Source organism: Ursus arctos, unplaced genomic scaffold (genome assembly GCF_023065955.2).
Source record: "Ursus arctos isolate Adak ecotype North America unplaced genomic scaffold, UrsArc2.0 scaffold_29, whole genome shotgun sequence".
Classification (NCBI taxonomy): domain Eukaryota; kingdom Metazoa; phylum Chordata; class Mammalia; order Carnivora; family Ursidae; genus Ursus; species Ursus arctos.
In genome coordinates this window covers 14,268,742-14,295,745 of record NW_026622974.1, presented here as the reverse complement: position 1 = coordinate 14,295,745, position 27,004 = coordinate 14,268,742, and the positions used below count along the sequence as shown (strand labels likewise).

General features: G+C 38.8%; 1 protein-coding gene across 24 annotated transcripts in view; it reads right to left on the bottom strand.

Annotated features, from left to right (window-relative positions):
- Positions 1-1,079: 1,079 nt before the first annotated feature.
- MLIP (muscular LMNA interacting protein) overlaps positions 1,080-27,004 on the bottom strand; it is a 240,849-nt gene continuing 214,924 nt past the window's right edge. For 16 of the 24 annotated variants that reach the window (XM_057303877.1, XM_048219726.2, XM_048219725.2 and 13 more), the window contains 2 exons: positions 10,856-10,909; positions 1,080-1,414 (listed from right to left, as the gene is read on the bottom strand). In XM_057303877.1, coding sequence (XP_057159860.1) covers positions 1,409-1,414; positions 10,856-10,909 — 60 coding nt within the window. In that variant the 3' untranslated portion in view covers positions 1,080-1,408. Of the gene's footprint in view, positions 1,415-10,855; positions 10,910-16,580; positions 16,604-27,004 lie in introns of those variants that run through there. The other 8 variants (XM_057303878.1, XM_048219721.2, XM_048219723.2 and 5 more) reach the window with 2 other exon arrangements.

Genomic DNA, 27,004 nt, shown 5'->3' with positions numbered 1-27,004 from the left:
TACCTTGCAGTCTCATTATGATGGTTAGGTTACAGTCATATGAAGCACTTGGTGTGACGCCTGGCACATGAGAAGAACACAGTGAATACGAGATTATTATTAATAATCTAAAGTGATGCCTCACACAATGTAGCAGGTGGATAGAGAAGCGGTGTTTGTTCTGGAGATGAGCAGAGAGCTGTGCTGGAGCTCTTCTGCTCCTCGCAGGCGAATGGAGACGGTAGGAGAGCTTTGTACTTCCAGGTGCCAATCGATGACTGACAATAGATCCCTCCAAAAATGGCAGGTGGAGAATGAGAAAGACCTGTTGCTCTTCTGTAGACAACTGTCCCTGCTTTGTCTTGTGCAGGATTATGGAATAATGAAGCAGTGGTCTGAGAGAGCTGCGGCTCAAATAGAGCTGGCTCCAAGGGAACAAGAATTATGTGCAAGAAGTAAGTAAAGGAGCCATTACCAAGGCTCACCTCCTGCTACCGGGGGGAGCACACTGTCTAGAATTGTCATGGTTTGCTGATTAGTGTGTATTGCTCTAGGCTGCCCAGCCGGACAGAAGGCTATAAAAAGGAAACCACATAGACAAGGCTAGGACAGATGGCCAATTTGGTGAGCATTGGGTATGCTGGAGCGTGGGCTCCCAGGCTTGTCATCACAGTATGGGTTTGCTCTGTGGTCTTTACTGCTCCCAAGATTACAAGTATGAACTGACTCTGAAGTAGCCTTCACAAGAATCATGTGACAACAAACAGAGAAAACACGATATAAGCAACATCCCAGCAACACGGTGCTGAACATCACTGGGCTGCCCCCAGTATGTGGTCTGTCCCAGGAGTGTGGAACCCAAACAGAACAGGAAAACTGCATGAGTTATGTGAAATACCAACATTCTCATGTTCAAGATCACCCCAGTGAACCCCTGAATATTAGCATCCCCTGAAAGCAGGCAGGGGCTCATTTTTTTAAAGTTGTTCATTTTCTTTACACATAAAAAAATCAATCAATCAAAAGGGAAATAAAACCTGATTCAGTAAGTAACGTATGCATTAAATAAAACTGGTGTTGAAAAATAGTCACAGCCATCCTTCTATTTACCCATGATTCTTCTTTATTTGGCTGCTAAATATAGGGGCATGTTAGTTTTGCCGTCAGCTTAATAGAAGGCATTAAAGGCTCTAACAGTGGTGCGGGAAGCTGTAGATCAATCTTTTTTACGCTGGGTGTTAGTCGGGTACTGCGATGTTATATGCCTGCACACTTTTGTTTTAAATTCCACTTCTGCATTGCAGTTCATAAAGGGAACACTCATACTGAAAAAAAAAAAAAAAAAATTAAACATCAAATCTAGCAAGTGATTAGCACCAGCATTCTAGAAACTTCAGCGCGGCCTGTGTTTTCAGCTTCTGCTCCAACTTCATTGCTACAAAACAAGAGAAAATAGTAGTCAGGTTGCTGAGATAAATAAAACTTCAAAACTACACACCTGAAAATGTATACATTAGCATTTGGGCATAGAGTCTCATATAAAACATTATTTATAGTAGGAAATTGTTTTTCTTTTTTCCCTCGGGAGCTGTTTTCTTGTTACACAATTAATGGCATAATAAAGACATGCAGCTGTACCTTCAATCAGACTCTGATCTCTTGAGAGCTCAGCAAAGCAGCTCCGGCCTCGTGCAAGGGGTTATGATGGCTTTGGGGGGCCGGTGCAGCCTTAAGGTACAGCATTGCCGTATCCCACCCACAAGCCCTTACCCATTGATCACTTGGCTGCTGCCCGCCCCCTTCCTTTAGCGTGGATGACTCCACCATTCCCAAGAATGTAATCTCTCAAACAAGGAGGGAAAGTGAAGTGGGACTGGAATAAGTCTCAGCTTTTGCAAAATGGACAGACAGAGACCCCAAATGGACCTCCTATTGTTGTTTTTGTTGTTGTTTCATATATTGATTCAATTGGCTATATAATGCTACGGTGTGACACAGGAGTGATTTTCATAATTTCTTTATCCATCAATCTCCATGTGTTCCTGTTTGACAGGGTTAGACTCTCCGGAACAGAAGACATAAACCTAACTGAGGGGGATGGGTCTCGGTAAATTATACAAGCAAGAAAGGAAGTTTAAAAGAAAGTATCAGAGATGAGGGCAGAAGAGAAATTTAGTTCTATAACATCACTCTAATCGAACAATGTCATGGAATGGCACTAATGGAAGGAAACGACCATAGCTTTATACTTCTGGATGCCAATGGAGCATTCCAAAATGGCAGGTGGAGAAGAGAAGAGGCCCTTTGCTCTTCTGTAAGCAAGTCTCCCTGCTTGGCCCTGGGCCGGATCACAGGGTGATGAAGCTGTGGCCTGGGAGACCTGACTCCAAAAGAAACACGAACTATGTACAAGGGTAAGTGAAGAGACAGAAAACCTGAGTATGGCATGGCCAAGCAGCTAAGCAGAATGGTGAGACATGGGTACATTCTGTAACATTTAGGACAAACTACATTTGGTACAAGAAGGAGGAGGTAACGAAAAAGCTACTGAACCAAGAGGGCAGCTCCAGCACTGCACTGATTTGTTCTGGCCACAGAAAATCAGTAGTCATGAAATAATTAAGTTGTAGCTTTCATCATCTGGGATTCTCCAAAGCTTTAAAATAAAAGGAGGAAATGACTAAATCACATCTCCTCCTTTTCTTTCTAACAAATAAAAACCACCATCTATTTGATTTTCCTGAAAGTACCAACATTTGGTAGCTAATACTACAAGAGATTTAAAGGAATCATCATCCTTTAGCCAATGCTTATGAAGTGTTATGTATTTTATATGCTAAGCACTTTGCATGCATAAATGCAGATCTTCACCATTATCCCTTGATCTCATTTTGCAGAGAATGAAATTGAGGCCCGAAAAGATTAAATATCATGCCCAAGGCCACAGCATTTGAAATTAAACCCTAGTCCGTCCAGTGTTTTCTATGTGTTTTTGTTGGCGGTGTAGTCATTTGTCTGTCTTAGCCATATATGAAAACCCATATTGTGTGTGGTTTATAAATGACCAACTGTGTCACTGGAAGTATTTAAACAGAAGATGTGTAAGGATATAAGTGCAGACAGGTTCAGAACATCTAATCAAATACTGGACTCCATGTCCTCTGAATTCTTTTCATATAAGATTTATGATTATGTGAGTAATTAAGTCAGACTGGAGAGCAATAGGTAGCTCATCCACTGTTGCCATGCTGGCACACTCGGCACTATTTCTGGGTTCTTCCTGAACGCACTGGCAGATCAAAGTAATGTCTGGCATCACAGTTCAGCAGCTGGTTTAAAATGATGCGTCATGCTATGACGGGTAGAGTCAGGATTTTTGACATTTTGTGAAGTTCTTAGCTTCCTTTGCCAATCTCAGTACGTAAGGCGTTACCTAACTTGGGAAAAACAAAGGTCTGATATTTCAGAAAAATGAAGTTCATTAATAAAATAAATAAATAAATCCTTATGTTTCAGACTAGTCCCCTGGTAGCTAAGGCTCGGGATTTTCCCACGCTGCCAGCTGAACAACACACTTATTTTGGATATCAGAAAATACAAACAAGAAAGAACTTAGGACCTTTTTAAAAATAATAATTTTGAAGGGACTCAAATTCCAATTTTTTTATTTTGCGCGAGCTTTGGGTAATAAGTAATGTAGGGCTGTAAAACTTTAAGCCAATGTTACAGAAAGCGTTTCTTAAAAGAATGTGCAGTGTAAATTTTTTATTCCCTTTTTATACAAAACCATTCATGTATACTTTTCTCTGCCAAATGAAAGCAAAATGATCTACATATGTGCCCTTGTAAGTATGAAACCAGACTTCATGTATCCAGAAAAAAAGTTATTTCCAGGAAATGTATATAATCTTATTGCTATATATTCATTGTTTTCTGAAAGATATTAAATGTATTTTGGACATTTACATAACTACTAACTTTGGCGTGAAAACACAGGATCTAGTATCAGAATTCATTGTCCAGAAGCCAGAAGCTATAAAATGTGCAGTAATTAAGGGTGCTATAAAAGTCGATTGATAGAGAATATAGGTATACCCGATGCTAGAGAGCATCACATTGAATCTGGGGTCAAAACATTTAATATCTGCATGACCTGAGCTCCAAATAATTTTTAGCCCTCATCTTATTTTGTTTATCTTGAGAAATTAGCACACAGAGGAATGTAAGTCCATCTAGTTCCCTGACTTTTGCTCAGCTTTACCATGACTCACGACAATGCAAAACCCAACAATAATCTATTGAGATGACTTTGAAGGAGAGATCCCAAACTTGTCGAACCCCCACCTCTTCTATATTAGATTCAACTGTGTCCTTAGAAAAGAAAAACAAAGGACACTCGTGTCTTTTTATTGACCACTTCAAAGTAAGACTTTCAGATTGCAGCTCTGCCCCTTGTCGACCAGTTAAAAGAACAAAGAGAAATTAAAAAGAAGAGGCTTCATTCTCATTGAAAACAGGGGAATTTGGGTGCCTGGGTGGCTCAGTCAGTTAAGCGGCCAACTTTTGGTTTCGGCTCAGGTCATGATCTCATGGATCCTGGGATTGAGCCCTGCATTGGTGCCATGCTCAGTGGGGAGTCTACAAGATTCTCTCCCTCTGCTCCTCCCCCCACTAAAATAAATAAATAAATCTTTTTAAAAAAGAAAATATGGGAAGCAATTTCCCTCCCTCCTTCGTTAAATACATTCTCCTTCCTTGGAAATATATATACATTCTTCTGAAAATTCAAAGGGCATTTTGTCGGCTTTAAGACCCAGGAATGTCTTTCTCAAGGACTTTGAGAATCATTCCTTTGTATGTAAATGTCCAAGTGAGACAGCACCCCTATTTCCTGGTTTCTGAGAGAGGATAAGAGCCTAACTTTAGCTGACACCTGGCTCCAAGCTGTAAAACTAACTCTTGTCATAAAGATATGAGAAGTGTACTTTTGCTTTGTGTAAAGCCAATTAACTAACACAGTGGCCCCAATTACCAGTCAATTTAGGGTGAACTATGTATAATAAATACTACTGCCAAATCTTCTTACTTGAGGATGAACTGAATTATTGTTTATCTTGAGAACCGTGTATATAATGGGTTATATCTGCTTGGCTATATGAAGGGTGAGATTTCTTCCTGTCTTTGCAATTGTGATTGTGATGCATATCACATTCTGGTTTAATGCTTATTTAATAACAAAAGTGTTTCCTTTCTCTACTATCTTTAAGAAGATGATTTCTGGGTTAGCAGCATTTTTTAAAATTATATTTCCCCCAAACAGGCAGGGGGCTTACAACCCAGAAAAGTCATTTTGATGGGGTTGCCAAATCTGTGGTAGGAATGTCCTTCTCTTTCTCTTTGCCTTGTCTACCTGGATGGCTATCCATCCAGGAGTTCATATTATTTGTGTTTATAAGACAAATTTACTCTGGTTCTCCAGCCAGTTGTCTATCAAAGCATATGCATTTTCTTTTAATCAGCAGTTAATAATATCCAGATTCTGAGTTCTTGCCTGAGATTACAACCTTGAACTCAACAATCCAAGATTTATCAAAGCCTGATTTTGAGAAATAACGTCTATGGGAAATTGCCTCAAGGGAACAGAGTGGGCCCATTTCTCTTGATAATCTCATTTTACCCTTGAATCAAACCAGAAAATGAGAGTGGCTTCCATGGACAAGACACTTATTTTCTTTTCTGTATGTTCTCATCTGGAGAATAGAGATAAAGGAACGAGACTTGTGTCCCCTAAGATTAGAACTTTAAACGCCAATGGAGGTTCTGGAATTTAAAATAAAATGAACCCAAAATGCTTATATGCACCACAGCAGCTAATCAGTCGTAGTCACCTTGCTAGCACTATTGTTATCGTGCCAACTCTTAAATGTTTATCAAAAATCTGCAAAGAGAAGGAATGAGAAAACAGGAGAAGAATTTGCCTAGTATGTGTTTATGGGCAGCTGGTGAATGATTAGCTCTCAAGTTGTGTTAATAGCAAGTGGATCCAAAAGGTCAGAATCAACTGCATCTCATCATGTTTTTGGAAATCAATTGACCCTCAAGTTAAAAATAAAATAGGCCCAGGGCTGCATGTAGCAGGCGATGGGAAGAGCAGCAGGTCTGATTCTATCTCATTCCCCAGTATGACTTTCACAATTAAGCCTGTGGAAAGAGAAGTGGGTTGTAGAGTGGTTGTGGATCAAAGAGTTGCTGAATTCACAAGACATGGTGAATACAGTCAGAAATAATTATTGCTACTAGCATTTAATTTCTTCTAAGTAACTCTGCTTGGAAATCATTTACCTCAGGCAGGGAGCTTGCTATAAATTAGATGGTGTTACATATACACCTACTTTGGAAATTATTGCTTTGGTGTGAACAATCGACATGTATGAAAGTGACCTTCTTTGAAAATTGATCAGGTCAAATCAATTATTTAGGGATTTCATCTGCTTGTATGAGGGTTCATCATTGGCCAAGTATTTTTGGAAGTGCCATATAAAATGGTAAATAAAATATCCTTTGGAATATAATACCCTCCCAACCCCCCACACTCAGCTTGCACCAAATGCTATGCCCAGCCCAGCCTAGCCTAAGGATTTTCCAAATTTGTGTAGGATATCAAAGAAAACAGAAAGAAATGTTAGATTTTACTAAGAAAATTATGGTGAATCTCAACATAGGACAGAGCTCTCAAAATTAACCTACCAGGTTAAAGCACATGTTAAATCTTTATGATCGCTTGATAGAAATACGTGACCCAATTTTATTAATTCAAACAAACTTCTTTTTGATTCTCCTGTTTTTACTTTCAAATTTTTGTTTCTGAGATTGAATAACTCACTTGCTTTCCTAGAGCATCAAGAAAGGAGCTAGAATTTGAAGATCTCAATTCTTGTTGTCCACTTGTACCACCTGGAGAGATTTTCAAACAACCAATGCCTTCGTCGCCCTTCAGAGATCTTCAACTTAGTTTGCCTGGAGTGAAACCCTGCTACTGGGGCTTTTAAAAAGTCCCAGTGGATTCTAATGTTCAGCCCGAGTTGAGAACCCCTGAACTAGATTATAACTGGAATGTTCTTTTGAGTTAGTTCTTTTAAAGTGTATTTTCTAAATCATATGATTTAGACAAACAAGGGGCAAATCCAATCAGATAAATCTGAGGTCTGTTCATTTTTAAAGGAATTACAAAGCAAATTTGAAAAACTAATATCTACAAATAACATGATTAAAAATAAGAGGTGGGACTCTGGTAGTAAGAAAGACAAACTGCTGTCTTTAAGAACTGAAAGAAAAACCAAGGGGGGATTCTGAGATCCAGTCAAAGTTCTTCCATAATTCTTTATTTTCACTGGGTATTTAACTGGAACAGGTTATTCTTCAGGCTATAGAGTCACAAGAATAGAATTGTTTTATAAAAACAGATCATTTTCTTGGTTGATGCCATGTAGGTAAATAAATTAAAAAGACAGGGTTTGGGAAAACATACTGGTCAATATTGCAGTCTGCCCGCCTATCATAAGAAGTTGTAAGAAGTTGTGAAATTGCTCTAAAATGTGCCAATATTACTAACAAGTAAAATACAGCACACTGGAAAAATAAAATAGCCTTTTGCTTAATTATTTACAGTTCTTTTAATACCAACAGTAACTCACTATCTCTCATAAATATTAAACTTCAAACTTTAGTTTCCTTTTTTTTTTTTTAAGATTTTATTTATTTATTTAACACAGATAGAGACAGCCAGCGAGAGAGGGAACACAAGCAGGGGGAGTGGGAGAGGAAGAAGCAGGCTCATAGCGGAGGAGCCTGATGTGGGGCTCAATCCCATAATGCCGGGATCACGCCCTGAGCCGAAGGCAGACGCTTAACCGCTGTGCCACCCAGGCGCCCCATAAACTTTAGTTTCCTTATTCTCATATATTCCAAACCTGAGGTTGAAATCTTTTGTTAATCTCACCCACTAGCTTAATTTTAAGTTTTGTCTCTAGAATTATGGTAATTCGTGCAAAAAAATGCAAATATGACATCCAAGCTTTTCTTTTTTGCAACACATTCAAAAGTTCTTAATTCAGCATTTATTATCTGAACTAGATGTCTTTGTTGTTTAAATAACCAATTGATTTTCTATTACTGTGTGGAAACACTTATTGTGTAGAACAGCCTATGTGAGTTTGAGCCAAAATTATTATGTTTGAAAGAAAGAGAACATTTGCTTATCTTTTTATAGTCATCTGAGATGTGTAAAATTTGGGGGCACCTGGCTGGCTCAGTGCGTAGAGCACGTGACTCTTGATCTCAGGATCGTGAGTTCGAGCCCCATATTGAGTGTAGAGATTACTCAAAAAAAAAAAAAAAGAAAGAAAAGAGAAGAATAGAAAAGAAAAGAAAGGAAAGAGCTCAGATGACAGAAGGAAAAGCTTAAGAGTTGGAGAGAAGATAAGCCTCTGCAGGTTACTGAAATCAAGAACCTAAATAATCAGTGACGAGAAACGTAGAGTGAGTTGTTAAGCCAATGGCTGAATGGGAAAGTTAGGAAAACACTCATTGAAATGTGTAAGATGTATTCAGTCTTTCTATTTTTGGACATAACTGTCCAATTTTTTTACTATTAACACAATCTGCCACCATCACCCTGAAAGGGCTAGCACATTTGACAAAGAATTAATATCCTTAATATATGAAGGGAGTCTGCAACTCAGTAAGAAAAATATTACCATACTGGTAGATAAATACCTAACATACTGCATAAACAAAATAGATGAAAATAACAGAAAAATACAGAATTTTTAAAATGCAAATAAATATGAAAAATAAGTTCCCTTTTTAATTGTCAATATTGTAAAATATGATTTTATTTGTTTGTTAAAGATTTTATTTTTTTAGAGAGAGAGCACAAGCAGGGGAGCAGCAGGCAGAGGGAGAGGTAGAAGCAGGCTCCCCGCTGAGCAGGTTGCAGGCCGCGGTGCCCTGGGGCTCCATCCCAGGACCCTGGGATCCTGACCATGACCTGAGCCGAAGGCAGACGCTCAACTGACTGAGCCGCCCAGGTGCCCCTAAAATATGATTTTAAAAGGAAGAAAGATTTAGGGCACCTGGGCGGCTCAGTCAGTTGAGTGCCTGCCGTTGGCTCGGGTTATGATCCCAGCGTCCTGGGATCGAGCCCTGCATTGGGCTCCCTGTTCAGTGGGGAGCCTGCTTCTCCCTCTCCCTCTGCCAGTCCCCCTGCTTGTGCTCTCTTGCGTGCTCTCTCTCTTAAATAAATAAGTAAAATCTTAAAAAAAAAAAAAAGGGAAGAAAGATTTAGATAGTATAGCTAGAGATTTGGATAGAGAGCTGGACAGAGTATGGTAGAGTTCTTAAGAGCATAGGCTCTAGGCAGTCAGATCTGGATTCAATTCCTGATGGAGTAGATACTTCCCAGCTATTTCACCTTAGGCAATATACTGATTCCCCTCAGCCTCAGTTTCCTCATCTGTAAAATGGGAATAATAGTACTTAACTTCATTTTGTGAAGATAAGTAAAATAAAGCATATAAAGTGCATAATACATTTTAACATATAGTAAGCTCTCAGTAAATTGACAATTATGATAGTTCTCTATGCTGGCAAGAGTACAGGGAAACAGCTGTAAAAACAGGCTCCTCCTAAGGTGAATTGTTATAATTTTTCAGGAATGTAATTTGGCTTTATCTTTTAAAATCATTCTGTATGTCCATACTCATGGAACCAAGAATCCTATTTAAAAATAATCGAAGATGTGCTCAAAGATAGAAATCCACACCTATTCATAACACAATTGTCTAGTCTAATGCCTAATGTTAGAGCAGAAAGCCACATGGTCTCATATGATACAGGTTTTAAAATTTGCAGCAATAGGAACATCAGTTTATGAAAAGTAGATAATACGCCCTAAATTGTAGAAAATTTGCTTGGGGAAAAGTTACATTTTATTTGGAATTTTATTATTCCTACTTCTCTCTTGTATTATGTTTGTTTTTTTTTTCTAAATTGGAGGCTGCAAAATTGACCACGCCTCATTTGCAAGGGTATCTGAAATGAAAGCATGAGCTCTCTTACTCCCTTCTGAAAGGCAAGTCCTTTAAAAATCACTTTTTTCCCCTCACATTTACCACTTTGTCTGAGAGGATGTAGAAGAAGAAAACACTGTTCAGTAATTCTTACTCTTGATTAACAGAAAATTAAAAATTCCTGTACAGAATTTTTTCTTTGCCTCTTTGGTATCGCATTTATAAAAGAGAGATTCTTAAATTTATTTTTTATCAGCTCAAAATGTGAAAGTGGCTACACATTTGTATGAAAATCAGAGGCTACGTTTCAGCTGGCATGTTTTTGCCTACGAGCTACATAACGCAAGCCGAATTTACCAGGGGATCAGGGGCAGGGCTCAGTGAGCTCAGCAGACATCCTCCGGTGAGCTGAAACTGAGACACCAGGACATACTGGGGTCTCTGATTCACAAGACCCCCCATAAGTATTACGAACACCCTTTGACCACTGAGAGAAGACAACAGGGTTTTGCATATGACTCCAAAGTGGAAATCTCAGAGACAGACACTGGAATAGAAAGAGCTGGTTTGTGATCAAGGTGCTACACATATGGGGACCTCTAGAACCACCTTCTACGTTAAGAAGCAAGAATTTACTCAACTATCAGTTGCTTCTGAACACCACAAAGTGGGCCAGTTAGTTTTATTATTTTTTAAAGGGGATAAAAAGCATGATCTTCTTAATATTTTTAAAATAATATTTATTTCTACAATCAACTATCACATGGAAATGGATAACTACATCTCTAATTGTATCTTACATTTACCTCTCTGGAATCAAGACTTTCATGTTCAGGAATAGCCACCATTGGATGACTCAGCTTCACAGAAGAGATGCCCAGGATGTGATGGGGGTAGAAGTGAGGAGAAATAAATGTTTACATTTCATTTAAATAGATAAACAATGACAGACGAATATTATTGCTGAGCATAGTAGATTCTTCCAAGTGTAAACATTCGATCTGAACTGATTTGTTATTAAAAACAAGGGAAGATATTCTTGACACAGGAAAAAAAAAATTGCCAGTGGTGAATACTTTGAACATAAGACCACACCTTCTGTATCTTTGTGTCCCACATAAATTCTAACAGCGTCTGGCAGATAGTATAGACACTTATTAATTGTTTATTGAATGAATGATTGGTTAAAACACACTGACAGATTTCACAGAAAGGAAATGAAGCTATATTTATGCCTCAACCCTCACAATAGGCCTCAAATTGAAAAGCTCCAAAGCAAAAGAAACAAATCATGCTTACATCCACAGGAAATGCAGATGTCCCTATAGATAGTAAACACTTATTTGGAATACAAAGCATTGTGCATTATTGCAAACAGTAATACTCTCAATATACAAGGACTTCATAAACATTGTAATCTTATAGGATATGCTGTTATAGTTTACAGCACAGTGACATTTTCACAGAGAAGAGGTTTCGTGCCTCTATAGGAATTAGATTACTGCATGGGTCATCTGAGCATTAGACATATACTTAAACCTATTAAGATAGAAGAAAAACATAGATCATGCAAGAAAAAGAGAGAGGCAGAATGAAGGACCCAAGCACATGAAGAGTGGGGAGAGCTATCATTGGTAATAAATCTGTTTGTCCCTCTCTCTCACCATTTCTCCTCATTGCAACTTCAGGGTAACCACAATACTCGGTTTGCCCAGAACAGTTCTTGTTTCTGTTATTGTCCTGGGCAAATCAGGAGTATGAAAATAATTGCCCAGCTTTCACTCTCAGGAGGGTCCTGATTTGATCAGTAACTCGGTAGAAGAATGCCTACTTCCTAATCCTCCAGTAAAACTCAGCAATCTGGCCTTGCCCCAGGACCGTGCCAGCACTGGCTGCTGGGAAGGCCAAGGGGGTCCTGCTTCACCTTTCTTCAGGCTTCCCTCCCTCTGTGCCAGCAGATTTTCAAGAATGGAGACTGTTTTTATCTAAAGTTATAGTTTCACTAAATCTCAAACATTACACTCTGTTCCCAATTATGAAATCCTCTGGGTATCATAACACAGGACTCCTGGCTGCCTGAAGCCATTGCTTTAAATAGAAGCATGATCTGGCCTCAGAGCTAACTAGAGATCTAAATAGCATTCCAGAAATCAGCCGGAAGTGCTTCCTTTCTCTTGTTCATCAGCATCTCCTGAGATCCTCAGAATGGCTCAGGACTCGACCCTACGTACCATTTCAAACCTTAGACCCAGGTAATTGGTCCTGGAGGCAGCAGACTCTTTAGCATACCTAAGCTAAGCAGTAGGGTAATTATATAAATCATCAGAGTTTGCACAATGTCAAATTTCATTCTCCTAGTCTCCTAAGATAAAATAGGATAAATATCCTAAAATTTAAAAATGTTGGAACCCTTCCAATAAAATGTTCAGCTAAGACTAGAAAGGTAATTGAGCAATTATGTAATATCTATTTTTCCATTTCATTCCTTCTTTCCAATATAGGTACTCATTCATTTAAATCCATTTCATTTTAATCTTGAATTTTAAAAACTATGTGTTAATTACCCTAATCAACAAAAGAGAACAGAAAATGATTAATCCTAATTAATTGGTAATCCCCAAATCATTTCTGTTTGGCTTTGGAATGCTTTCTTCTATTTTATGATTTTATATCATAGTGGGTTTGCCTTTGTATTATCCTCAAACTGACTGAAAATGTAAAATAAAATGTGATATTAATACTTTGAAGGTTAATAGATTTAGCCATAATAATTCTGTACTCATGTGACAAATTCATCACATGTATTTGTTTAGTTTTCACAGCAATCTGGTGAGGTGAGCACAAGTATTACCCTGTTTCACAGATGAGGAAACCAAAGCATGGAGAGACAGAAGGACCTATTCCAGGTCAGGAACTAGTAAGTGGCAGAGCCATGACTGGAATCCAGATGAAAGTTCCACACACTGAGCTTTCAAAGCAAGGATGAAGTGATAATATGCCAGGAAGATACTCTGGAGATGGGATGGGGGGCCAGGGAAAGGGAGAAGTGTATGCCATTTCACAAAAGGGAGAGCCACATATTAAAGGCATGAGCACCCCATTCAGAGGTCAGAAGCAGTCAGGAGTGCCTGGTGTAGCTCTGAAAGGCCACGCTGGAGACATAATACAATGGAGTTTACGTGTCAGATAAGGAGCCTGGCTTCATTCTCCAGGCAATGAGAAACCATGGAAGTACTTTAAGCAAGAAAAGGGGCATGTGTGCTCAGATTTTCATTTCAAAAAAAGTCTCCATGGCTGATGTACAAAATATCGAAGGCGGTGAGGGTGGGGGGTGCACTTGGAAGATTTAAAGTAATCTGAGGGAAAGAATAAAGAAGAAAGTTTAGATTAAAGCATTGCCTTAGAGTATGGAATAGACTCAAGATTTTCCTCGGTGACTCTAGACCCCCTACTCTCTAGGATGAGTGAAGAAGCATCAGGTAGACATGCTGATATGTTATGATTAGGGAAGACATACTGAAGCACTGGAGAGCAATAATGCTGAATGCTGATATCTCTGCTGGAGAGATTCTATAGTGTACGAGGGTTAGAGATGCTAGGTGCGGGGGTGGCAGAGCCAATAAAACATGGGTGAAAATCTTCTCCAAATCAGAATGGAGACAATGAAACTAAAACATTAAAATAAATTTTACAGGGGTACCTGGCTGGCTCAGTCAGTAGAGCAAGCAACTCTTGATGTCAGGGTCATGAGTTCGAACCCCATGTTGGGCATAGAACCTACTTAAAAAAGTAATAAAATAAAATAAAATAAAATAAAATAAAATAAAATAAAATAAAATAAATTCTAAATAGGTGAGTGGTGTGCTATCCAGAGAATAGGTGTATACGGAAGGACAGAGTCATCCAAGCCTGTCTACTTGGTCATAAGTGTTCTGGAAAGCAAATTACTCTTATGCCAAAAAAAAAAAAAAAAAGACAAAAAAACCCCACACATGAAAAGTTACTAATTTTATCATCAGAACATTATTCAACATAGGAGGATCAGTGAAAGAGAAAGCTCAGGTGAAATGAGACAAAAAATATTTTGATCCTGGATGGAAACTCATGCCCTGGATATTATATAACAGATTAATTAGACCTTCACTCACTCACTACTGTGGAACAATCAACAAGTGGTATTTGAATAAATCATTCAGTTGATTTTTATTACGCTCTTGATCACAGCTGCCACCAAACTCATATAAAGCCTTGTGAAGTGTTTGTTACCAGTGTGGCTTTCTCATAAATGTCACTGCTTCTCCCAACGTAATCTGAACTTCTCTAACAAAGACAGATAAATGCCCTCAAACCAACTGGAGAAATGAGAACCCCAACAACTAGGAAAAAAAAGAGAAAATATGCAAAATGTGGTTGAATTACTTCATTAAGCCTTGACTCTATATGAGAAATGGAATTCAGCGCTCTAGCTTTGGTGAAGGAGCTCTCCCTCCTACACAAAGATGAAGTAGGTTTTCTTGTCTGCCAGAAATTATGAAGCTGAGGAAATGTTGCAAGAAATGTTAACATTTTAAAATCACCAAGGGTGTTACAAATGCTACTCAGAATTGAGCCCTTTGGAGGGCACCTGGGTGGCTCAGTGGGTTAAGCATCTGCCTTTGGCTCAGGTCATGATCCCAGAGTCCTGGGATCGAGCCCAGCTTTGGGCTCTCTGCTCAGCAGGGAGTCAGCTTGTCCCTCTCCCTCTGACCCTCTTCTCTCTCTGTTTCTCTTTCAAATAAATAAAATCTTAAAAAAAAAAAAAAGAATTCAGTCCTTTGTGATTGCTTTTTGGCTGAACCACATCTCATAAATCTCCTTCACTCCATTTGTCTTTGATAAGCCGTACCTTCTAATTCTGTTGTCCCATCTAGATTTGTGAACCACTCCAGCTACAATGTAACCCCCCCTAGGAACATCTCTCAAAATAGATGTGACAAATTGTTGTAGCACTACCGACATAAAATCATGTATTTCATAAGTATAACATTGCTATTAGGAGAGTATAAGCCTTTGGAAGTGGATTATGTTATTCATTTTTAGGTCCTCTGCACCTGGCACAGGACCCACTCAGCACCGAGTACAACTAAATGAAAACTGGGTAAATAAATGAACAAAAGAAAGAATAAATGAGATGGCTAGAGAAAAGAGGATTTTCTGACTTGCAAAATTAAAGAATTCTGAATTAGTGAGGAATTAGGATGGGTTACTGCATTCCTAAAAATCTCCTCATTAATATGAAATTTTGCAAACCAGGGACCTTGGAACTAGAACTATCACCCATGTGTGTTCTGTTTGAGCCTCACAATTCTTTTGCCTGAAAAGGAATTGAATCTAGTTGTCAGTGTTGGAGGCTACCGACTCTCCGTGTAGTTTGTGTTTCTGGTTTCTCTTGAACTGCGTAAAGGTCTTACAAACCGGGCCTGCCAACATCTAGATCAGTAGAGCTGTATTCGATGAAGATGAAGGTCTTCATGTCAAGACAGTCCCCACCATCCTGCTAAGAGGAGACCAAGGGTCAGAAGTCACCTGTTATCATGCTTCTGCCTACATAACTGGCTTGATTCACTCATTTTGGGGATCTGCCTGGGCAAAGAAAGCATCTGAGTTTTTAATCTCTCATTTACAACATATCCCAGTGCATAGGAAATACCCCAGGAGTCCTATCATCTTTACATTCTGACATAGTAGGTCTGGAGAGGGCCCGGGACCCTGCATTTCTAAGTGGCTCTCAGCTGATGCCAATGCTACCACAGGTTGAGTAGGGAGGCCACAACCAACATTTTTGTAGGAACTCAGGAAATTGATGTTTTCCAAATATTTATCTACTCACAACTGAAATTAACTATATTCAAAATGTCCTAATCAATTAAGCTGCATTGTGGTCATATAATTACATAATTTACCCCCGATTCTTTTAATTAAGTACCTGCTAGTGTGCCTGACATGTTGCTAGATGTCAGGGATAAAACAGTGAACAAAAAGCCATTGTCCTTGCTCTTGGAGACCACTGAGTAGTGGGAGAGACAGATATTAATGATTTAATCAGGAATATAGAGAAACAAACACAAAATAATGTGTTAGGAAGTAAAAGCTCAGAGGGCTGTGAAGGTTCAAAACAAAAATCTGACCTGATCTAGAAGGATGAAGAAATCTCTTTCCAAGAGACTGAATCTAAAGGGTAAGTGTCCTAGTAGGAACAGAGGGGTGTGAGAATGAATATGGGGTTAACCGCTGAAAAGAAATTACAGTTAGGCTGATGGGAAGATAGGGAGAAAATTCAGAGTACATGGGCACAGTGAGTCGGAGAACATCAGGAACTGAGGCTAGGCAGGGATTTTACATGCCCCAACTCCACAGACTATGGAAAAGAGGAAGCCCTTTCAAATGTGTGTTAAGTGAACGAAGACTATTCAACATGGGTTTGTCTCATTTCCCGTAGACTTCGAGCTGCTGTAGACTAGGGCCCATCAAACGCTAGCAGTTGTACACCAAACACTAGCTGATCAACTTCATTGCTCAAGAGTCTGGGTCTTGTACAAAATGGGCAAGGCTCCAAGTCTTCCCTTACTGAGGGCAGTTGTGCTATGAGGAAAAACCTGCTCTCAGTGACAGGCAAAAACATGCTACTCCTACTCATATGTCTCAAAGAGTTCATCTGCATTAGCCAAAAATATTTTTTAAACTTCCAGAACACCAGTAGTTTAAACATGTATTATTAGAATTTAAAGGAGCCAGATCTATTTTTGGTGATGCCCTAAAGTTTTAAAAATTTGCTCATGCTAGGGGCACCTGGGTGGCTCAGTCAGTTGAGCATTCTTCAGACTCTTGGTTTTGGCTCAGGTCATGATCTGGGGGCCTTAGTATCGAGCCCCACATGGGACTCCACACTCAGCTTGGGGTCTGCTAAAGATCCTTTCCTCCACCCTCTCTCTCACTCCCTCTGTTGCTCCTCCCCACATTGGCCTGTGCGCACTTGCACTCTTTCTCTGAAATAAATGAATGAATGAATGAATGAATGAATGAATGAATGAATGAATAAATAAATAAATAAATAAATAACATCTTAAAAAAAAAAATGTGCCCACGCCAGGGGTGCCTGCCTGGCTCACTCGGTAAGAGAATGTAAGTCTTGATCTCAGCGTAGTAAGTTTGAGCCCTGAGCTCAAGCCTCTATTAGGTGTAGAGATTACTTAAAGTCTTATAATTTTTACTTTTCTCCTAGGCCTTTAACTCCCTGTGTGACCTTGGGAACATCACTTTGTCTCTGGGCCTTGGTTTCCTCATCTTTAAAATCTGGGCCCTAAATAGACGAGTTGCAGTACCTCCTCTACTTGGATAACTTGGTGAGTCTGATATGTAAGTGCAACTCTGTTAATTGATAAGTGATGCTGTCTCAGGCAAAAAGTTATTCGTCGTGGAATCTCCTTTGTTTCTGGAATCTCCTCAGCCACAGCAGAGGTAGCAGCGGTGCCTCGAGCAATGGTAAACTTTTGTATGAACTTTTATAAATACTATTAAGTTTCACAATATCCCTCAGTATTATCATAAACTCAGTTGGAATTTGGTCCATGTTCCTTGCTTACAAACCCAGAGAAAACTTGCTATTAAGCGATGGTCATTAATGTTATTATTTTGGAGTCTAAGTACCAATAAGTGTGATACCACTCTAATATCAGAAGAAAACAGAAATTTTCTGCTCTGATCTTTGTAGTGAGTCTTTTGAGATCCAGTTGAGCATTTCCAAATTATACTACTTTTATTCCTGGCCTTTTCTCTTTCATCTCAGGAGGCAAAGACTTGGGACAGTTAGAATTCCTGCCTCTAAAGACCACTTTCTAAAGGGCAGCTTAATGGGATTTTTTTTTTTATTCTCATCTACTCTGTGTTCAGCCTGTTTTGAAAACGTACCACATCCCTGTGTTTATGCACATTTTTCATCCAGAGTTGCTTCTTTCTCAACTAGAAAACCACTTCCCTGAGGGGATTAACTACACAATTCACTTTTTGCATTGCACAGCTCCCAGGTTGTAATGAAAATGGAACAAGATCTGTATTCCAACACCATGTTTGGACTCAAATTCCAGAAACCGAAATTGGAATTGACAAGGAAGCATACTGGTTCTCTGTCTTTCCTCTCTCCTTTGAGGCCACGATTAGTTGCGCAGGACTACAGGCAAAACATCGCTTTCAATTGTCGCCAATATCATACTAACACTAATACAATCATAAACCAAATGTCTCTTTCTTCACCAAAGATAATGTTGGTGGAATATTTTTCTCCCCCTATTCTTTCTTTTCTATGGAATATAAGGGCTATTAGCTATTTTATCCCAATGGGACATATAATAGAAAATAAGCAGCTCTGTATTAAGACTTAGCCTCGTAAATATTTTTTTCAGTTCCTGTTGTGCTTTAGTCTCATCCCAGCTGTTCCTAATTTGCAACCAGTTATCCCAAGTTGCAAGACACCTATCCCAGAACCCAGGAGCGTGTCAACAGATGTCAGTCGATGTATTACAAAAATTTGGAAAAGTGTTTCTTGAGAGGAAGAACAGGCACAAATGTGATGGGGCCAATCTGTGCTCCCCTGGATCTCCAGAGACCCCCTACCAGACCCCACTCTGCTCTTCCCTAACACTACTCTCCCAGCAGCATCTTAAAGAACATAAGGAGGGGAGGTTGAAGAGGAAAAAGTTGTGTGAATGATTCGTAGGCAGATGAGCTGAGGACCGTCTGACTGTAAGACTCAGGGAAGCAAGCATCCCTGTCAGAATCCCCCAGGAATGGCTGGGATCTAAGACCAAGCTGCAGTAGCACTGCAGGAGCAAAGAGCTAGGGCAAGATGGCGGGTAGGCGGCGGGTGTGCTGACAGTTGAAAGGTGCATGACAGACGTGGTGAGAGCGTTAGGAAGGACTCACATCATTCACAAACTGTAGGGTAAGACAATGTGTGGAGGGATGGAGGAATAGGGTCCAACTACAAGGAGTTGGGGCAGACAAGCTACATACAGGAGGCAGCCCTCCACTTAACCTAAAATCTCCTCTCTGGTGAATCTGTCTTCTTTTGCTCCTTGCTAAGTTCCTGACAGAACCACATCCTAACAACCATGGTAGTTTTTATCTAAACTTCAAACCCTATAGCTGTGGTATTTACTAAGTGTAGAAGCCCATAGAAAACCCCTGGTTATGTTATGTTGTTAGATTAGGTTAGGTTAGGTTAGGTTAGGTTAGGTTAGTAGGTTTCAGCCATTCCAAAGAGTGAGATCTTTTCAAAATTAGGATAAAAATGGTTACAATACTACCAAATTGTCTAAGATTTTTATCACTTGGAATTTGATAAACTGGTAAAAAGTCATTGAAACATTGAAGCATAAAATATATTCTCAGGCATACAAGGCCTCAGAGTATTTGCCAAGTAAGGACTGCCTTAAAAAACTTTCTTGGTTCAAGGACTCAAAAAAGAAAAGAAACAAATGCTCCTTCCACACTTTGGCTATTGTGGACACTGCTGCTATGAACAAAGGAGCGGAGATGCCCTTCAACAGATGAATGGATAAAGAAGATGTGGTCCATATATACAATGGAATATTACTCAGACATCAGAAAGGATGAATACCCACCATTTGCATTGACATGGATGGAACTGGAGGGGATTATGCTAAGTGAAACTAGTCAAGCAGAGAAAGACAATTATCATATGGTTTCACTCATACATGGAACATAAGAAATAGCATGGAGGACATTAGGAGAAGGAAGGGAAAAATGAAGAGGGGAAAATCAGAGGGGGAGATGAACCATGAGAGACTATGAACTCTGGGAAACAAATAGAGTTTCAGAGGGGAGGGGGTGGGGGGATGGTTTAGCCTGGTGATGGGTATCAAGGAGGGCAAGTATTTCAATGAGCACTGGGTGTTATACACAAATAATGAATCATGGAACACCACATCAAAAATTAAAAAAGTACTGTATGGTGACTAACATAACATAAAAAAAAAAAAAAAAAAAAAAAAAAAAAACCCAAAGGCAAGAGATACGGCAAGAAATACAGGAAGGTAGGGTAATAAAATATTTTGAGTAGTATGGTGTTTCCATGAAAGACCACAGAAAAGAAAGAGAGAAATTATAACCATAAAACGCCAGCAATAAAAATCTAGAATGGGATACATCAACATGATGAGAAGTCATGGAAGGGGCCAGGCTGACTTGTCTTAGTTACTAGAAGATTTAGATACTGATAGGGGATATGAACATGAATGTGGACCCCAAGTGAATGACAATCACAACAACAAAATGAATGGATCACTTTTAGGGGGCCCTGGGTGGCTCAGTTGGTTAAGTGACTGCCTTTGGCTCAGGTCATGATCTCAGGGTCCTGGGATCAAGCCCCACACTGGGCTCCCTGCTCATGAGAGTTTGCTTCTCCCTCTCCAACTCCCCCTGCTTGTGCACTCGCTCTCTCTGTCTAATAAATAAATAAAACAAAACAAACAAACAAAAAGAATGAATCACTTTTAAACTAGTGACCTAAAACCCTATCTCTTGGGTGGAAAACTAGAAAGAGATAGGAAAGCAGAGTAATGGGACACGTAAAATAACACGACAGTATTAAGGTCATGTGATGAGATACTCTCACACATTAAGAGAAGTCTCTAAATGTAGGTACCATTAAAAATCAAGATCAGAGAATATATGGTTAACAAAAGATACACACACAAGAAGACATAAAAACTGAAAATAAGAGGAGGAAAAGACTTATCTCTCTAATACGAGCCAATATAAAACTGGAATAGCAATGTTATTATCTTTAAAAATGGACAGTAAGTAAAAAATTATAAGGGACAAGAAAAGACATATTATACACCAGTAAAAAGAAAGTCAATGAACAGGAAGCTATGACCATCATAAACATACATTCTTTCTTAAAAAAGATTTATTTATTTGATGGGGGGAGGAGCAGAGGGAGAGAGAGACTCTCAAGCGGACTCCCCACTGAACGCGGAGCCTTTCGTGGGCTTGATTCCACAACCCCAAGATCATGACCTCAGCCAAAATCAAAAGCCAGAGCCTTAACCAACTGAGCCACCCAGGGGCTCCAAACATATACTTTTAGTAATACAAAGTATTGAGATTAGTGGCTGACCTCTAATTCTTTGAGAGCAAAGGGGAGATCATATACTTCATCTTAATGCCTCAACAGAACTAAGACAGTGTTTCAGTGCCCGCTGGGAGCTAAGTAAATATTTTTAAACAACCTGAGGAAGGGTCCAACCCCACAGTCATTTCTTCCACGAAAGATTTCTATTTGATTAACAGAACGTACGGAACATATGGCTTATTAAGGGCAAATGGGTATTATTATTTCATGGCTGTAAATGAAATGTCTGAGTTGTATCGAATCAGTCACACATGGGTAAACTTCAACAAATTTAAAAATCTGAAAAAATGTTATGCTCATTTTAGTGAAAGGAATAAAACAGTGGTTATATAAAGCAAGACGAAACCACATAGGAACATTCTGCCCTGAAGTTTCAAAATAAGAGACTCCTTCACTATGTAAATACCACATGGTATATATGGCTTTTGTTACACTGAATAAGTAAAAGGATAACAAAATAAAGCAATGAGACAAACAAGTCGGCTGAACTATATAAAACTGATAAAACTGATGTTTTTGTAGGTCAAGAACCACTGAATAACTTGAATAATAACTGTTGGATAATGGTGACTTGATGTGGCTCAATCTCATACAAAAGACATTTAAAAAAAATAAGTCACAGCATTAAAGGATGTTTAGACAAACAACTGTGCTCAAAGGTAAACATATATATATATATATATATATATAGACTCAATTTACAAAGATGAATGCCTCCATCAGGGTTTTTATTATATCTCTGCGCCGACAGATGCCTCGTTCTACACACCATCACCCTCAGCTGAGGAGAGCTTCCTGATGCTGGTTTCTTGACACTCTCCAACATCATGGCCCACAACCAAAGACTGACTGACAGGGGGTACCAAAGGTCAGCACCTTTTCCTCAAGGGTGGATAACTTTGCAACTTATGTTCCCCTCTCCCTGTGAATTAGAACAAGGATGATTGCTACCTGGGAACACGTTTGCTCTGCTCTTTGCCCCCTTCAATTAGTGTTCACTCCTGCTCTTACAGAAAGTTTTTCTGAAGAGCACGCCCTCAATAAATCACAAACAGCTGAACCCTTGTCTCAGGCTCTGCTTCCAAAGAACCTGATCTAGATACCATGCACTAGGGAAGTTACAGGTGGTGGCTAATTGCTTTGAGATACAAGCTCATTTTTTCCTTTGTGCCTCCATCTGAACAAGGTGCAAACTGATGGCAGTTTATTTTCTTTATGCCTGTAAAAACACAAGCATGGGCAATAAATTCTAAGGGGCCAGCATGTTATTTTACAAGAGCTTTAAAAGTCATCTTTCTCCAAGTATACTTTTCTTCACTAAAAATGCCATCCAGCCGGCCTCCTACTGCACATCTCTTTCCAATTAGCAAATTTGTAATTTCTAAGATGATTTTATTAAAAGTGTTATAATGAAAAATTTCAGCTAGATGGCAACAAATGAGCTCAGGGACAGAGATATAAAAATTGATTGTTCTCGGTTTCCTGGAAGAAATTTAAAAGTCAACTGTTTGTGATTACATTAAGTACATTTTAAGAATGATGACTGGCAATTAGATAACCTGAAACATGCCTGGTTTCAAATGCCAGCCTGTCATTAAAGCATCTATTGTGTTGAAATGTTCTTTTTGCCCTCTAGTGGAGAACCTAACTAAATATGATTGATACTTCAGTTTTCAGAACCGCTTCTCTTAAAATATCTACTCACCGGCATTCATTTTTTAATGTTAAAAGCCCAATTAATTTGCATTTACCCATTTTGAACAGAATGTTCTTTATGAACATATTACACAAATTCATCCATTCTGAAAACAATTTGGCATAGGCAAATAGCGCCCCTGTTCCAGTTTCCTGAAAAATCTAAAAACATTAAAAACCAATTTTGAGTTGGCTTTTTCTCCTAGTCCACCCACCTCAAAGGTTTTCTATTCTACAGTACCTGAACAGTTACCTGATTCCCATGAACTCCCAAAGTTGTCAGAAAAGTTTTGGAATTAAGAGCCAGGTGGTTTATCTCTGTGATGATAGGAAATAAATTACCTTGCTTTATTCACACAGAAGGATTTCTAATTATGTCGATGGAGCAAAAACAGATATTATTAATGAAGAGGAGAAAAGGAAGTTTTGAGTCCAACATTCAAGATGACTTCTTCCAGTAAATGTGGCTGCCCCAGTCTGACGAAGTGTTAGAGGTACAGCGGTTCTCTTAGCCACTAACCTTTGGAACCGTGGCTGCACAAAATGGCTGCAGCCTGGGGTTGCAAGGTGAAGAGCACTGTGGACTTCATGATAAACTTAGGCTCTTCCAGGAACTAACACCGTGCCCTTCGGTGTGTCACTTCACATCATTAGTCTCCAGTTCCTCATCTGTCGACTGAAGGAAGTCGGACGACCTCAGTGGTTAGTTCCACTCCTTAGCTATAAGGCCTTGTTGTTTGGACAGAAGTCTATGATTCTGGGAGGTGGTGATGCTATTTCTTTGATTTTAAGTACCAGCTTTGAAGCTAGTTTGCTGGAATCATGTACACATTATTTACACTCTCTGAGCCTCAGTTTCTTTGTATGTGAAATAAAGGGATTAAAACCTACTTTCTGACTGTTTTGAAATGTAAATCAAATGCTGTCTGTAAAGTAAGTGGCATGTTACTTGCGACAACATGGTTGGATCTAGAGGGTATAATTCTAAGTGAAATTAGTCAGAGAAAGACAAATACCATATGACTTCACTCATGCGTCGAATTTAAGACACAAAACACAGAAAAAAAGAGATAAACAAAAAAAAACAGACTAAAAATTAGAGAACTGGTGGTCGCTGGACTGGAGGTGGGTGGGGGACGGGTGAACTAGATGAAGGAGATTAAGAGTTCACTTATCATGATGAGCATTGAGTAGTGTATAGAATTGCTGAGTCACTATATTGTACACCAGAAACTAATATAACACTGTGTGTTAATTATACCAGAATTTAAAAAATAAATTTTAAAAATTAAATTTAAAAAATAATAAAATAAAAATAAAGTGGAATGTTTGCCTACTTTTTTCCAAATATGAATTTCTTTCTTAGAAACTTCTTCTTCTAAATTTCTTTCTTCTAAATTTCCATGACCCTCTCAACTCACACCCTGCTTTCTTCTCACAAATTCTGCTAACCCAGGGCCCCCAGGAATGCAGAAGCTGTCTGGCAGTCTTCTTGCTAACTTCAAATGGTAGTTCCTGGTCCCACTTGTTTCTTCAATGCTCTGGCCTGCTTTCATTTTCTTGTGCTTGTCCTGTCCCTTTTCTTTCCTGCCTGACAAGCTTCCTGCTGCTATTCCCTCTCACTGGAGTGGCCAGCAGGCCCCCAGACTGCTTCTTTTTAGACCTCGGTTCAGACATCAGGCCTCCTGAAGTCCTTCCTGATTCATCAGACTAGATCAGGACTTCTATAACAGATAACTCATAACCACTCAGTTGTCTTCTATGTTGCAGTTGCCACAATTACCATTAAGTAATGGATTTTTTTGCATATTTAATTTCTGCTTTTCCCAAGTAGAGAAGAACATAGTTGGCCAAGGCCCCTTACATTTCTGTGTGCTTGATTTCAAAGCAAGGCCAGCAGAGATACCTAAGGGATACTTAGTAAATCTTTGTGAAATAAATAAATAAATAATGTATCAACTTCCAGACTCCCGGGTTCCAAGACTTCACATTGGAATTATGACGTATCATAAAGATAAGATACATTTCAAGTTAAATGCTCCTCGTTACTGATAGGGAATTGGGCTATTCGTTAGACAAGGTTTTTGTAACCTTGAACCAAATCACTTAACTTAGTGTTCATTTTCTCATTTTGAAGCTATGCGCAATTGTAAACCGCTTATCTCAAAGGAGTGCTGCTTTATTCTTGAAATACATCTGTAAAAGATTTTTCACATCTTTAGATCTAAATATTTACAGCTTACATTAGAAAAACAAATTTTTTATTTCAAAGCCCCCTCAGCCTTTGAACCAGTAAGTGAAGGTTAGAATGCTTTAGATTTTCCCTTGTCCAGCTAAATCACGATCTGCTGTAACTTCTGTTGATTAATCTCTGTTAAAATATCAGAAGAAACCTCAAAAAAAAATTCTCCTTTCAGATGAGCTACTAAAACGTTTAACACATGCCTATAATATTAAAAATTTAATTCATTTAGTGCATTTCTGTATAGAGAGTCAATTTTCTGAGTAGCCATACAGTGATACTACCAGTTAAGATATCCTTAATAATGAAAACAATAAAAACTTTACAAATGGACTGAATTTGAAAATAAATAAGAGAACAAATGGAGAAAAACAAAGTGAGAAAAGCCAACCTTTATAGGGTGAGCTATCCAAAGGTTTAAAGGACACATGCTCATGACCTAGGAACAGGCTTAAGCCAGTTTATGGTGGAAAGTCTCCTACCTACTGATCCTGATATAAGTGTCCTTCCTTTCTTCTGTCTTCCTAGCTCACTCACCCAGTTACCTCACCACCAGGAAACTTCATCAGAGGTTCCAGAGTCCATTGCCAACCCCTAATACTCCATGATGTGAAAACAAAAGGCAATAGACCTCAAATCTCCCAATAAATTCGCTATTACATTTAGTTGTTTTCCTCCTCGTAGTCCCTAAACTGTGTATTTCTCTTTCATCATACATATGGCTAAAAAGGTTCTCTCACTATTCTAACAGACGTCTTGCCCTTGGCTTATTATAAGTGGAATGATCCTTTACCTGGAAAAGACAAATAATGGACAGAATTGGACTGAAAATATCTCCATTGTGCTCACTTTCCTCTCACTTTGTCATTGCAGACAAGTTATATGTCCTCTTTATTCTTAATCTATAATCTCAAGAGCAGCTGCTTGGAAAGAGGCTAATAAAAACCCATCAGTAAATACTCTGTTGACGTATCATAAAGATAAGATACATTTCAAGTTAAATGTTTCAGCTTTCTTAGCAAAAACATAATTCTAATATAAAGGATTAGTATATTCTAAAATCTCATTTTATGAAAAAGGCACTTTAATTTCTTAAAAAGTAAATCATTAAAAAGTACATGTTGGCAGCTTTGGTACTTTTTCAAAGAGAAATGACTTTTAATAATTGAAGTAGTGTACTGGAAAAAAAATGTACTTTCCGATTCAGTAAGTACATGAATACTGGATATATAAACACTCAGCCCAATTGTAAATGTTACAAACACATGGGAGTAGTTTTGATTGAGAACTCAACCTAACATTTTATGACTTTGTCTAATTAAGGAAAAAACAAAAAACAAACAAACAAAAAAAAAACCCTGTGACCTAAGGTAGTATATATACCATTTAATACTGGTGTTTCCTTTTACTTGAAAAAGTTTATATGAGAAATCACCAATTATAATCAAGCACTTTTTAATATCAGTATAGTTTTCTTTGTTAATTTATTTTTTGTAATAAAGTTTATTTTCTTGGTGAATCATTACAGAATTTAAAAGACAAAAGCGGAAACATTTGCCACCAATGGGAAAGCTTCAAAGAGGTAAAAACTTTTTTTTTAAGATTTTGTTTATTTATTTGAGAGAGAGAGAGAGAGTGCACAAGTGGGCAGAGGGGCCGAGGGAAAGGGAGAAAGAGACTCCCTGCTGAGCAGAGAGCCTAAGCCATGGGGGGGGGGGGGAGCTTGACCCTAGGAACCTGGGGCTGGATCCCAGGGTCCTGGGATCCAGCCAAAGGCAGATGCTTAACCACCCAGGGGCCCAGAGGAGGTAAAAACTTCTAAGA